The sequence below is a fragment of the Podarcis erhardii genome (genome assembly GCF_964252035.2).
Source record: "Podarcis erhardii genome assembly, chromosome: 3".
NCBI lineage: Eukaryota > Metazoa > Chordata > Lepidosauria > Squamata > Lacertidae > Podarcis > Podarcis erhardii.
In genome coordinates, this window is record NC_138507.1 from 29,079,571 (window position 1) to 29,095,016 (window position 15,446).

Sequence of the window (15,446 nt, forward strand, 5' to 3'; positions counted from 1 at the left end):
GGGGCTTATATGTCAGCTTCTAAGTAATCATTATCAAATCTAAAATACTGTTGTCTGCAGAATGGAAGACTTCCACCTAAGACACAACCATTTTGCATTCAGTAGCCGATATACAATGAAAAATATTCTCCATTCATGCAAGTGATATTCAGCACAATCCCAGACATGCCCATTCAGAAGAAAACACTGTTAATATCAATGGGGCTTACACTTACACAAGTTCCATAATGGTTTCTTATATGAGACAAGTTTCTGTTGAAAAAGGAATATGCTGTTTGTCTATCTTAGCAGTTCTAGCAATACTACCCGTATCCTAAACCATCTAGCAGGTCCAAGATGGAAGGTGGAAAAATCCTGCTCAGCATGGAACACACACATTACTCCTGAAATGCAACGCAAATTTCTTTCTGCGAGTAAATCAGCAACAACCATGCAAATGGACTTACATACTGGAGGGTAGTTTCACACCTCAAAATCTCCAGCAGATTTGCCATGGATATGCCAATTTTACACTCTGAGGTCCACGGCATATGTATGTGGCTACTTTAAGTGCACCTGCTGCCTATATACACTTTGCATGTTTTTTTGCTGTGCAGCAAACAAAACTGCAACAAAGCATAGTCATTGTCAAAGCCAGTACTATCTAGAGAGTGACACTACACTGTTTGAAGACATCTAGAAAAGTGGTCTTGAATCTGATAGGGACCACGAAACCTTCTAAATTAAATTTTTGGGGAATTTAAAAAATGAGCAGGTGTCTATTGATTATAGTGAAAATGAAAAGCCTGAAAGCATGGCAAATGCAGGCAGCTGCTATAAATTACTATAAACATCCTGTTAGACTTCCTGTAATCAGCAAATGAATGGTACTTCATTCAATGCAGAGTCCAATTCCTCTCCAGCCCATTCCCGAGAATATGGGAGGAGTAAACAAATTAAACACAAATGTACAGTATAGTGAAACCAACAGGTTGGTTTTTCTTAACCAAGTTAAAAGCAGCCTATGAAGGCTGCAATTTTGAGATAGTGCTTGTAAACACCTCTCTGAAGTTCTCCACAAAGAAAAGAAGGGGAGGGGAGGGGAGTCAGCAGGAAAACTGCCAGCAGGTCAAGGGCTAAGCCCTTGGGCAAACATACTGCTGCATCACTCAAAATCACAGCATCCCATTAAAACATTACTGGAGTCTCAGTTTATGCAAATCTTCTCCACCAGGTTTTCAGCAAGTTTACATGATATTAAATGCTTTAGCTGCATCTGAATTAACATCAGTCCGAATCTAGTTACCTACACCTGTGCTATAAAACGGCTTTAAAAGTTCTTGGTGCATTAAAATGGAACAGGTTCAATTTTGTTTGCACTCTTACATAAGTATGTTGGGAGGCTACTATGTACACCAGCTTGCATCCCCTGTTCTATACTATCATTTCAAGGACTAACACTTTTAAGTAGACTTTCATAGCCATCCAAATTACACTTTGCCATACTGATGACTTGAACTATTGAACTCATAGTGTAATTAGCCAGTTAAATGTTCAAAGCACTTAAATTGTATTATCTATACCATAGCTTTCCATGTATCTACCTACCTATCTATCTATCTATCTATCTATCTATCTTATCTATCTGTTGTAACTCTGCTTCCTGAAATGGATGAATAAGGCATTTATTTGTTCCGAATGTGGATTCTTGGGCATGATAATATACAACAAGGATATTTCAGTATAGGCTATATATTTCAGTATATAACTCACTTTGGGAGCTTGCAAAGTATACTTCGGCTCATTTTAACACAAGCTGTCAAGATTCACATTAATGCCAAACCAGGTAGAAGCAAATCTGTGCCCACAATTCCACAGCCACAGTTAAATCGTATATACCTAAAAAATGTAAAGTATGAAGCAACCGTACCAAATTCCTTGCCATAGCAGGAGTGAGCCTTTGGACCCACACTGCTACAGATAAGTAAGAGCATCCTCTTGCACTGAGTAAACACAACCCTCCATATGAAACAGTTCTATCACATCAGGCCCGTAAGCATTTGCTGTCTATGGCAATTCGTATTACAGTATGACAGAATAAGAGAGAAACCAGCACACAGCATACATTTCCTAGAGGACAGCAAAGATACTGAATAAAATGAACCCAGCTCAATAAAAAAAATATATAGAAAAATACCAAGCTATGCTTACCCAAGGATAAAATTGTGCCATGTATTTTTTATTCCTCAGAAACGAAGCGGGAAAATTGAATGCTACTGAGTGGGGTTTTTTTTACATGTTCACCTGGCAGGGGAGTTAGCAGTCAGATGTATTACAAGTCTGCAAGTCAGATAATTTATGAAGCAGCAATGGAAACATGTTAACTGCTATGTACTTAAAATTACAGCAACCCCACCCCCCTGGGCTTGATTCCGTAAACAATAGGTATGACAAAGCTTTTGGCACTTTGAATAGCAAACAAGAAGAGCAACACATTGCTACACAAGGTCTCTTCAGGGAAATATACATTGGAAACGGTAGTGTTTCAGGGTAGGAGTGCTTGCACTGATATCACAGACAATTTGTTCCTTTAAAGCAGGAGTGGCTAACCTTTGTTGGCTGAAGGGCCACTCTAATGTTCACCAAAGGCCTCGAGCCAGCAGTGCTTGTGGCCACCCCACACTCTTGGCATGTATGTACACACAAAAACAAAACAAAACTCCAGCTGAGAGGTTATCACAGAATCAAAGAATTGGAAAGGACCACAACGGTCATCTTTTTGCCCAATGTGGCAGTAGCAGTGGTATAGCAGCACAGCGACAGTTGCCTCATGCGCAAAATAGGAGCGCAAAATTTCAACACCCATTGCTGCCTCAATATGGCTGCATGCTCCCGTCGCCAGGCTCCATTGAAAAAGGCTTCTCCAGGTGAACCAGGAAGTGGCCTCTCCAGACAACTGAATGACTCTTCTTTTCTGATCTCTGCGGCTGTGATCTCCTGGGTGACTTGCATGCCTTAGGCCAGTGGTGGCCAAACTTTCTCTGCGGCTGTAATCTCCTGGGTGACTTGCATGCCTTAGGCCAGTGGTGGCCAAACTTTCTCTGCGGCTGTAATCTCCTGGGTGACTTGCATGCCTTAGGCCAGTGGTGGCCAAACTTTCTCTGCGGCTGTGATCTCCTGGGTGACTTGCATGCCTTAGGCCAGTGGTGGCCAAACTTGGCCCTCCAGCTGTTTTGGGACTACAGTTCCCATCATCCCTGACCACTGTTAGCTAGGGATGATGGGAGTCGTAGTCCCAAAACAGCTGGAGGGCCAAGTTTGGTCACCACTGCCTTAGGCAGTTGAATGCACACTCACCCACCCACTCTGCATAGCCCTGGGCACTTGCAAACCATGCTACGAAAGGTGGGCCTCAAACCCCCAACCCATTGATTAACAGTCTCAAGCTCTACTAACTGAGCTATCGCAGACATCCTCTCTGCTCAATAAATCATCAATCTGATTAGTGGAGAGGGAGTAATCAGCATTTTCCATCAACATATTGGGCCAGGTCCCCCAGGTCTGTGTCTTCTTCTTCTTCTTTTTTTTTTTTTTAAGAAAGCTTACACTTTGACAGCAAAATTCAGTGTAGTACTGAATGGAGCCCCAGGAAAATCAGCTTGGAGGGCTATGTCAGAGCTCAGGCAGGGTGGGGTAGCCATCGCTGCTTTAAAGCTCCACCCACCTGCAAATTATGTTCTTTCACTTTGAAAACATAAAAGTGTGTCAATACTCACTTGTGCATATTTTCCACTCCTATAATGATCATGATATAGTAGGAAATTCCACTTTGTATAACAAAATGTAAGGCATACCTAAGAATGGGGAAACAGTTACAAAGTATGGTTAGCCGAAGTAGTTTGCGTATTTTGTCAATTTCAATTCTAAGCAGCAGCAGAAGAGAAAATACGTTTTGCCCAGATTAACTCATCCAAAATGTTTATATTTACCCGTTAATTTTGACAAAGGCTGTGTACAGGCAATAACTTTTAAAAGATGAGAACACCCTCCCATCAGATGTCAAGGAGATAAATATACAACTTTTAAGAAGACATCTGAAGGCAGCTCTGTATATTAATGTTTGATTATTTATATTTGTTGGAAGCTTCCCAGGATGGCTGGGGCAACCCCGCCAGATGGGCAGGGTACAAATAATAAAATTATTATTGCTGTGAAACTATCACTGCCCATAGTAACTATGTTCACTGTGCATGTCCCAACGCGGTCCATGGTCATATTTGTTTTGTAAGGCTTGCAGTACTTCAAACAGAAAAGCAGACAAGCCTTGAAATCAAGCAGCACTGATACAACAGCTGGCAGGACCAGTGGTCAGGGATGATAGGAACTGTAGACCAAAAACAGCTGGAGAGCCAAATTTGGGAAACCCTGGACTGAAACCAGAGCCTGGATACAGCAAAAAAGAAAAATCAAGTTACTTACCATCCAAAACAAAAAAGTGCAAGATAAAGGCCCAAAAGGGTGGCAACAACATGCCTTATAAATGGACTAGTTTTGCTTGAATGAAGGTAAGTTCGAAACCAGATAGCAGCAAGCAAAGCAAAGAGCTGGCACACTACAAAGTTGACCTGCGGAGAAAAGAAAACTCTCATCATTTTTTTGCGGTTAAGTGCTTATACTCACTGTTGCAAAGAAATAAGGCGACCAAGTCTTTTGCATTTTAAAAGCCAATCTTCTTGAGAATCATATGAATCGTTTGTGAAGCTGGTACAAATCTCTAAACATCACGTCTATCATAAACCCTTTGATGCTCCAGAAACATTTCCCACAGCTGTTACCAGATGTGGATCCAACATGTCAAAATAAATCAGTTTCAAAGACACTAACAATTGGTCCAAATCATATGCCGGAAACACAGGAAGATTGTTTTAATGCAATTCATTCCAATAAGAAAGTTGCCTTCTCCATATGCAGGATTAGTAAGGAAAAACCACATATCTGTAGGAACAGAAACAGTTACTTCCCTCAAAAAAAATGTTATAAAGGCAACACATGACAGATTAACCAAAGTTCTTACAATAAGAAAAAATGAAAGCTATTTATAAACTGAGATAAAAATTGATGACTTTAAGACATTAGGTACCCTTAAAACTCAAAGTACATGTATTATTTTCAAAACCAGATAATGTGTAAGATGCACTGTCTAGGTCACAGGTATACAGAACCACAGGTCTGCTCCAGTCAGACCTTTTAAGTGCCACTGAATATGCAATGCCAGTTTCTTCAAGCTATTTCCGCCGCAAAAACATGCATCTATATACATACAAAAATACTGCAGCTGTTTTACCAAATGTAAAGCATATACAAATCAGACAAACGTACTCCCTGTTATTAGACCTCATGAGAAAACTGAACAAAGACTCTCTGCAGGCCACTTCTGACAGGTGAACAGGGCCACCCACCTGTTATCACATGCCATCAGGTGATTCAACTGACAAGTGTACTCTAAATGCGCTCCAGTTTATTCTTTTACAGCCCTGGCTTGAAGTTAAGCCACAGCTGCAAAGATTCCTGCTATATGCAGGGCTTGCGTTCAGCACCAAATGCAAGCCCTGCTTTTGGCAAGGATCAGCTTCTAGTGGTCCCTGCAGGGCTTGTATTTCATGCCCAATTTAAAATGCATCAAGTCAACCCCTGCATACATATAACTCTAAAAACCAGAGGGGCAGATAGTTGCTAACAATGACCTTCATTATCCTGAGTAAGATATAAGTACTGTCCACTGCAAACTCTAAAACAGACAATTTAGAGCTCTGGAAATGTCCTTTTGCAGATTTGAGATACCTCACCATTCTGTAGAATGTTATTTTGGAATTCAGAGGAGGCAGCCATATGCCACAAAATTAATTTAACACCATTTAATATTGTGGTTTTTTTAAAAAAAAACGATTTTGTGTCCGCATAGCGATTTGTCAAACCTCTTTGAGACTTATTTTTTATTCAAGGAAGGCTTTTTAAGCAAACCGCAAAGACAAGTTTGACCTACAGCTTTCATGAGTCCCAATGTTTCACAGAAGAACTGAAGTTTAAATGTTATCAAACATACAAATTGTGTTTGACAGCATAGAGATGCAGCAAGGATGTGCTGAGACAGGCCACCACAGGTATGAGACTGAGGAACTCCATATTCAGAAACCGGCAAACCGGTGCATTAAGTTATGTTTCAGGGCAGAAACTATATGTTCCCAAATTTATCTTCACCTCAGACTGCTAGGGCGGGCATAGGGAAAGGGTATTCACTGGGCACGAAGGGAGTACTTAATCAGCTCCTTGTTCAACGATTTCTCCCACAAAGTTTCTCTCTGGCAGGCTCGAAAACTAGAAGTCTGGCCAAGAATAAAAGCAGCCTGAGGGAAAAGACAACCCAAGAAGAAATTGGCATGCAAGTGGGAGGACTAACTTCTCTGCTACCAACAACCTTACCGCACACATGAATTAACAGAGAAGTTATACACTGTGCAAATTTGTATGCATCCAACTTCAGTTCCAAATACTAGAGGAAAGGAAGAGGAAAAACCAATCCATCAGGAGTACAGAAAGAGGGAAGCAAGGAAGGAGCTAATACATGCTGAAGTGAAAGCATTCCACCGTGGATGTCAAAGCATTTCAACAATTGCCATTAACACATATAATGGTCAAAGGGAGAGGGAGAGAAAAGAAGAACCCCCTAGTATGAATAGGCCAAGACTGGTACCGTTCAAACCTACACAGGGTGGCATTAATGCCATGCTTTGATGGACGGGCCAGTCAAAAGCCCATCCCTTAAGAGTATACAAAGTTAGCTGGAGTTTCCTCCTCCTCCTTCCAGCTACTTGGTTAAAGTGTAAGTGGACCGATCCAGGCTGGAATTCTCAGGAGAGTCAAGGTTGACTGCAAGGTTCTACTTTGGCATAATCTGCTTAAAAGCAGGAACAATTGTGCCTATTCTCCAGAGTTATCAGAGACAGAGAGTCAAATTCCTGATTTTTCAAGCCCGGGAAGCCATATTAAAACCTTACCAGCAAAGGCTAAAAAGCTGTTTGATGCTGGCACTGTTTCAGCCCAAGTAACCTCCTATTCAACAAGCCTAGCAAATCCTTAAAGTAAACACCATTATTAAAATTAACAATCCAAAATCCTATGTTGCGAAATTCATTAATCTTTGGGTGGTGTACTGGACTACACTGCAATTAGCAATACAACCCCACCTATCATTTTACTGAGAAAATTTCTAAAGGAATGTGAAGAACTACTATTCATAAAAAAAACTGTATTAAACTTGCATTCACAGTTTAAAATTTAAACAATGGCTGCTATTAAGTATTATTGCAGTGCCAGACAAAAGGAATTATTCGTTCTCAACACATTACTATAAAGAAAGGGACCAATTGTCCTCAGGCTCTGAAGTTCATCTGCAAGTGCCCTATAACTACGAATCTCTTTTACAACTATGGGTCTCCTCCTCCCACCCCTGAGATTCTATAGAGCCTAGACATTTCCAGAAAACAGTGGGGCGGGAAAAGATTTTCTTAATTCATATCACCAATGAAGAATTAATATTAAACAAACAGAGGAAGAAGGAAAAAAAGAAATTGGGGGAGCTGCAAAAATGCACAACTGCATTAAAAATGTGATATATTGCAGCTGGAAGCAACATGGTTTATATTTTCCCCATTTCTCTTACTGAACTCTCAATACCTCTCTCTCACCAGCTCTGTAAGTTACATATGCCACAAGTGTCAGCAATACCCGTCCCCCTTCAGGCCCACTGTGGCATACATTTCCCTATCAAAGAATATTTGGATCATGGATGGGTTAGTCATAGCATGATGGTCCCACCTACACAGTGGGTGCATTCACACATCACAGTAAACCATGGATAATGACTCACTGTATACGCAAAGGTCTCGCTTTACTCCTTCCTGCTAGCAAACAGGACAGCAAACCATGATCTGTAGCTTAGCATTACATCCTCCCTAGAGACTGTGGTTCATTTCAGTCCAGACCAGTGCTTTTTTCCCAGGGGGTACTCAAGGTTACACAGTACCGACACCTCTCTTTTGTTGTTAAAAAGCCTGGCACTTACTGCAACAACTTCATTATGAGTAAAAGGTAAAGATAAAGGGACCCCTGACAGTTAAGTCCAGTCGCGAACGACTCTGGGGTTGCGGTACTCATCTTGCTTCACAGGCTGAGGGAGCCGGCGTTTGTCCGCTTCTGCAGACACTTTTTCCAGGTCATGTGGCCAGCATGACTAAGCCGCAGCATGACTAAGCATGGCAAAGCCAGAGCAGCGCACGGAAACGCCGTTTACCTTCCCGCCGGAGCGGTACCTATTTATCTGCTTGCACTGTGTGCTTTCGAACTGCTAGGTTGGCAGGAACTGGGACCGAACAATGGGAGCTCACCCAGGATTCGAACTGCCAACCTTTCAATCAGCAAGCCCAAGCGGCACAGTGGTTTAAACCACAGTGCCACCTGCGTTCATTATGAGTACCAGAACCTAATTTTCTCGGGGGGGGGGGAGGAGTACTGCTCCAGACCATGATCTGAAGCCACGATTCATTCTTGGTTTATCAATTATCTTTTAATTGAGTAAAACTATTCCCAGTTTGGATGTGATGCTAAGCCAAGGATCATGGTTTGTTGCTCTGACTCACTAGTAGGGAGGAGCAAAGCAGGAACAATCTTATCATCCAAGGTAAGCCGGTAACCGTGTGTGAATGTTGCTAGTGAGCTATTAATGATATGGTCTGGGTGAAAGACGCTTTTAGAGGATGCCATATTCTCAACAACTGCACCACCTTAAAAAAAACCTCAAAAAGAAAAACTGGTTATCACAAATCCAGTATCTGTTTCTTCTTGCCACATTATTCAGCCAAGACTCAGAGTACCTTTAAACAATGTGAAAGCAGAGTTAATACTAAAGTCTAACAAAAATATTAAAGGCTGCATGCATCAAAATAATATCACAGTAAGAACTAGGTCTGGGCACGAATAAGGCTTCTCTGGGAAGAGCATTCAATAACTGGGGCACCAGCCATGGAAAATACCGTAATCGAGTGCTCGAGAGAGGGGAATATAATGTGAAAAACAGGTTCATCACGAGATGAGACAACCATTCAGGTACCCAAGTCTCAAAACTGTTTACACTACACACCCAACAGATGCAATCCAGGCAAAAGGTAAGTACTGGTTTCAGCAGAGCAAAGTTAACTGCATTCCCTCGTTGAAATCAACAGGGCATAAAGATATTTGGACAGAGGTAACCATTTGTAGTTGGATTTATTACTAGAGACTTTCAGTTTCTGTGGAGTTTCGCTTCCCTTTAAAATGTATGGGTAACAAGATAGGGCAGTAACTGGTTTGACAAGAAGGAGGGTTAGTCAGACCATAATTTCACAAACTTTGTCCTAACAAAATTCTCATCGAGTTAGGGTGGAGGGAGTTTAAAGAAAAAGCAGGGACTTGTCCATCTACACATGGACTGATGAAAGGTTTTCCAACTCTGTTTTAAAGCACAGGCATTAACTTGTGCTATGTGGGCAAAACTTCTTCTGCCTCTTGACTCATTGCTCACCAATACGCCCATGAAGGCTCAGTTTAAGGTTTCAGCAGAGAAACTGCCAGGGACACAAAGGCTAGGCTGCCCCTCGTGCTTCCTGCAAAGTATGAAAAAGGTAAACAACTTGGTTCCTTGCACCATATCTTTGCCCAGGGTCACAAGCCCACCTAGCCGCTAACTGATGCTTTAAGGTTTTACTAACATTTTGCTTTATTTCATTATACCTTGCTTTATTTTATTTTCACAAGGACATTGTGGAGCAGGTTAGATCGAGAGACAGCAGCTGACACAGTAACCCAGTAGAGCTTCATGGCCGAGTGGAGATTTGAACTTGGGACTACTTGATCCTGTTGAGACACTCAGATAAACACTACGCGACGATGCTGGCTCCCACTGACAAAATGCCAGTGAAAGAAGATGGGGAGGGTCATATCGGCCTCAATACCATCAACTACTATTACACAGTCGCGTAGGAAATCTCCACTTCCTAGACCTATCAGCACAAAAGAGCAGACTGGAAAAGAAGGCAAGGAACTACCCCTTCAACTTCAATGTGTAGAAACTTGCTACACATGTACAAGTTGCATACAAATGTAGACATGCCATGGACCAATTCAACAATATTTGGAATTCATTTTTATAAATACCGTATTAGGTTAAGGTCTGGTTAACATTTGTAACCTTTTAAAATGACATTTTTATATTTATTTTTGGTAATGTATACTTTTTCTTGCTGTTCTGTTTTGTTTTCCACATGGGTACTATTCTTTCCTTCCACTTTTTTGTGTCTGGTCTTACTCTGTGCACTTGTATCTGTTTTATTTTTCAATAAAGAATATAAAATGTAACCTTATTTATGTATGCCACTACTGCTGCCCGTGTTTCGTTAGCCCCAAAATGGAAAACGAGTGAGGTCCCAACTAAAGAAGGATGGCAACTTAAACTGATAGAATATGTGCAGCTTGCAGATCTAACTTATAGAATAAGAGAACAAGAAGAACATACATTTAAAGGAGATTGGAAAATGTTTATTGAAAATATGGGGGGAAATTGTGTACACTTGAAAACATTGGCAGCATTAAGATAAATTCAACAGGGTAAATAAGTTTGAATGGAAGTAATCATGGAATACTGAATGGTTTAGTTCATATAAAATATGCAGGGATTTATGTTATGCAAAATGAACCATGGAAAGAGAAGAAGGGAAGTCATTGATATTTTAAAGCTGTTTAAATAAATATTCTAAATTGTAAAACAGAAAATTTAATTAAAAATTATATATAGAGAAAGCATTATTTTAAAAAAACTCCCATAGGGCAGGCACTGGTGGTTAACCTGTGCAACCTTCAGATGTTGTTGAACTACAACTCTCTTCATCCCAGACCACTGGCCATGTTGTCTGGAGCTGATGGGAGTTGGAGTCCAACAACACCTGGCAAGCCACAGATTAGCCACCCCTGCCCTAGAGCAGTGTTTCCCAACCTTGGGCCTCCAGATGTTTTTGGACTACAACTCCCATCAACCTTAGCTAGCAAGACCAATGGTCAGGGATGATGGGGATTGTAGTCCGAAAACAGCTGGAGGCCCAAGGTTGGGAAACACTGCCCTAGAGCATGCCTACACTATCAATTTGATATTATTCAAGAACTACCAAACAAAATGCAGGTATAATCAAATTATTTCCATCATGTGTGTAACTGCAAGAATACTGGTGCAGCAAACAGTGAATTTGACTTCAGACACTTCACAAGTAAAGATGTAGCTCTACAGAGTTTTGCACATTACATACAAAAGAAATCCTGACCAAATAAAGGTGGGAAAGCTGTTTCAATGGAGAATGTTAATACACTTGTATAAAGGTTTTCCAAAACCTTTATTTTTAAGGCTTTCATCTATACATAGTAGGGATACTATTTTGGCTTGCTTCTAGGACTTCCTTAGAAGAAAAGCAAAAGCAAACTTCAGATCTCGTCCAATGCACAGACCAAGTGCTTTCCCTACCATATGCCAAACTGCAGCAAAGGAGGACATATTAATTCAGAACTTGACCCAATTCTGTTACTGCCCTACCTAGGTGGATGAATGCTTTGTGCTGTACAAAGAGCACAAATTGAGCCAACACTTAGTGAGAGAGGATTTATTTCCTAGTATATCTATATATAGATATATATAGATATATATATATGATATATATTCCTAGTATATCATTCATGCATCCTAGTGCATGAATGAACCACTGGTAATACCAGGTTCCATTACTGAGGCTCCAGATTTTGATGTTGTATCTCTGTCCTGTTTAACTGTTTGTGCAGCAATGGGGTGCATTTACCAGGGATTGGGAACTTCCCAGTCCACAGGCCAAATACAGTCCACCAGGTCTCTCAGTCTTGGCCCCAACACTTTCCAGAGACCCCCTCTCTCTAGATTACGCTGTTCCACCCCACCAACCCACTGCCCCCCATTTCACTTCCTCCACAGCCTTCCTTGCAAAACATTAAAATGGTGGAAGAAAACAGGGCTGTGGTAGAGACAGGCCCAATCTTTGGACTATGCTGGGTTCCGACCAACACCCTGCAAAACACTAAGATCCTCAAACTGAAATGCAATTCTTGCGTAACGCAACTCTGGAGCTTTTACTACATGTCCAAGCATAACTCCCTTCTTGCACAGTCAACAAGCCAGTGAGATGGAGTGCGACAGCCATGTCTAGTGAAATTGCCCCAGTTTATGGGACGTGTAAAATTGCTCTGGCTATATTTGTTACAAGCCAGCAGAGCTTCACACAGTCCTAGAGAGTGAACGTGCTTTATGCCCCTTTCTAGGCTAAATGTTCATTTCCTGAATGCTTCATCAATGCCGGACTGAAAACCAACATATTCATCAACAAAGGAAGCTGTTTTGATATTCAATTCTCCAACATTTAAAAAAATAACACACATGTTTCTCCCTATATTTCAAAATCTGCTGTAAGTTCAAAATTCATTATTTCCTTTGTCACATACTATGCACTAATACATCTTAAATAGGAATACACCTGCAGAAGTAAGGGGGGAATCCTAATTTCTAAAGGAAAGTTGTTTTAAAAATCACCCCAATAACTAGGTTCATAGATATTTTCCTCCCAAAACCAGAAACATGAGCAAGAAGCTGGCGTGTGGGAGAACATCTCATTTCAGCAACCTAGTAAAATGTGCCCACTTTAAGTAGCCTGGATAGCTCAGTTGGTTATACCATAGTGGTGATAACGCCAAGGTTGCAAGTTTGATGATCCTCAGGGTTCCGTCTAACTCTACAATTCTATGAAATAAATGATAATTACCTCAGTGGGGCTATCCACACGTTTAAAAAGGTAAAGGTAAAGGACCCCTGACAGTTAAGTCCAGTTGCGGACGACTCTGGGTTTGCAGTGCTCATCGCACTTAACAGGCCGAGGGAGCCAGCGTTTGTCCACAGTTTTTCTGGTTCATGTGGCCAGCATGACTAAGCCGCTTCTGGTGCAATGGAACACCGAAACCAGAGCAGCGCACAGAAATGCCGTTTACCTTCCCGCAGGAGCGGAACCTATTTAGCTATTTGCACTTTTTTTTGGCATGTTTTCGAACTGCTAGGTTGGCACGAGCTGGGAACGAGAAACGGGAGCTCACCCTGTCGCGGGGATTCGAACCGCCGACCTTCTGAGCCCAAGAGGCTCAGTGGTTTAGACCACAGCGCCACCCGCATCCCTATCCACATGTTTACATAACTGTATTTGTTAAAAAGTAATGTAGAGCATTAGGCAACAAATATATGGCCCTTTAAATTGATCATTATTTCTCATAATTGTTAATAGACAGCATTTGTATCATTTGGCTCAGGCACTGCATTTAGAAACCAGTTGCTGGAACTGCTTGTATACAACCAGTACATTAAACCACATTTTCTGCTTTTCACAAGCATAACAGTGAAGTGTGGTTATCTGTCTCTGCATCCCTTGGTTTAATCTATTCTTCAACCTTTACAGAATTTCTTCTCATAATACATATTTCTTACTCAAAAACACAATGCTTTTTCTGTTGTCAAATCAGAGTACAGAGCGCATATGTCAATTTTGAATAGGTGCATGTTTGTAGATTATTTTTCTTCTGAAGAATTACAAGAGGAAACTAGTTAAGGATAAGGTTCCTGCTACTTCATATTTTGAAGGGAAAATATGTGAATTATACACACACTGATTCTTCACACATATCACGCTGAAATAAATTAACAATTTGACCTCAAGCATCAGAACATGAGTAATCTCAAGAAGCACTCCATTTTTATATCTAAAACCCTAGTGACAGCTCAGATTTAACAGTAAACCAAGGTGTGGTGTTACAAGCAAGAAAATACTGGAGTTTCGATTTCCTGTGCTCCCTGCTCCCCTTTCTGAGATGCCATTTCTCCACTTATTTCCTGGTTCTCGGCAATCCAAAATTAGCCATTTTGCCCAAACTGCCCCAAAACTAGTTTGCCCGCAAAGAAGAGAGTGCATCAAACTTGTGTCTTTGTGGGAGTGCTTTTAATCCCGCAGAAATGTCTGCTAATGGAAAGGAAAAAGGGAGTTCACGTTTGCCAATTTGCTCCTCTCCCACTGCAGCCAAAAAATTATACAGAACATGTTAACCGTATATGAAAGTGAAAAATGAGTCTGTAGGTTGACATTTTCATCAAATTACCCTAACTGTGCCAAGAATTGCCTATCCTGGCTAAGAGCCGTGCTGAATATCAATTTAAAGCCATAGCCATATGTGCGCATCCTGCTCCTTATACTGGTACATTAAAGTAGCCTGATGGCAGATAAAAGCAAACACCTTTTTATGGGGCTATTTACTTTGGAATGCTTCATTGCACTTTACCTGCCACTGGCATTTACAGTTTTTTGAAATTTCTCATTTTCAGAAGTCCTGGTCTCCCATGTCTTCTTTATTTAGCAAGTCTATGCCTTCTTCACCACACTACAACTCCCATCATCCATGACTACTTGTCATGCTGATGGAAGGTGGGAATCCAACAACATCTGAAGCACTACAGATACTCAATTCCTGGTCTTCATGATTATGTTCTACACACAAGTAATACATGAATGAGGTTTTAAAAAAAGGGAAACAGAGTACACATCTCTAACATTTCGAATGCCTACTCTGACTCCAAAAGCAACAAAGTACACTTATATTATTCCTATAAGTTCGACATGATAGACCAAACGCTCTGTTAAGTTTCTCAACGTGCTGTTATTAGGAGACACAATCCCAAAGACAAGCAGACCTCCTTACAAATATTTCTGGCGCTATATCCCTGCTGAAGAAGACATTTACAGCTCTTGACCTTTACACAATCTTTTGTGTTATGGCCCAGTGAGGCAGGAAACTATAGATAGACATATCCTGGCTTATCGCAGTGCACAGCCAAGAGAGGAGCTGCACATATAAGCAAAAGGCTCGTGAACATTTTGGCTTCCTAAACTGATATATGAATGTCTGGATGTGGCAACTGACTTCCTCCCCAAGCCTAGGTTGGCTGTTATCTTGAAATGTCCCGATGTGACAAATAAAGAGGTGTCAGTCTGGGGAAAAAACAGTGATCACACTACTTAGGCTATGGAAGTTCATTCCACTTTTGTCTCTTGTCAAACAGACCTTGCTAGGATTTGATGGGTCTGTATGGCCAGGCACTTGCCAAGGTCCCATGCCCCAGGAAGGTGTCCCACTGACAAGAGCTCCCTTCTCTTCCCCCTTGCAATCTGCTTGTCTCTTGCTCTGGCTCAGAGGCCATGAACAAACAAACAGGAGGAGGAGCTGTCACTCACTACCTACTTGCTCACTGGCTCTGCTTGACAAGCAAGCAGGTA

The 15,446-nt window shown here is 41.2% G+C and overlaps 1 protein-coding gene across 2 annotated transcripts in view; it reads right to left on the reverse strand.

Moving 5' to 3' along the window:
* The window catches only part of MBOAT2 (membrane bound glycerophospholipid O-acyltransferase 2), a 65,527-nt gene that overhangs the window by 40,808 nt on the left and 9,273 nt on the right, over window positions 1-15,446 (reverse strand). The window contains exons 1-3 of one of the 2 annotated variants that reach the window (XM_081857178.1): window positions 15,235-15,373; window positions 4,459-4,604; window positions 3,756-3,833 (exon numbers count right to left, since the gene is read on the reverse strand). In XM_081857178.1, the coding sequence (XP_081713304.1) occupies window positions 3,756-3,833; window positions 4,459-4,604; window positions 15,235-15,285 (275 nt within the window). In that variant the 5' untranslated portion in view covers window positions 15,286-15,373. Of the gene's footprint in view, window positions 1-3,755; window positions 3,834-4,458; window positions 4,605-15,234; window positions 15,374-15,446 lie in introns of those variants that run through there. The other variant, XM_081857177.1, reaches the window with a different exon arrangement.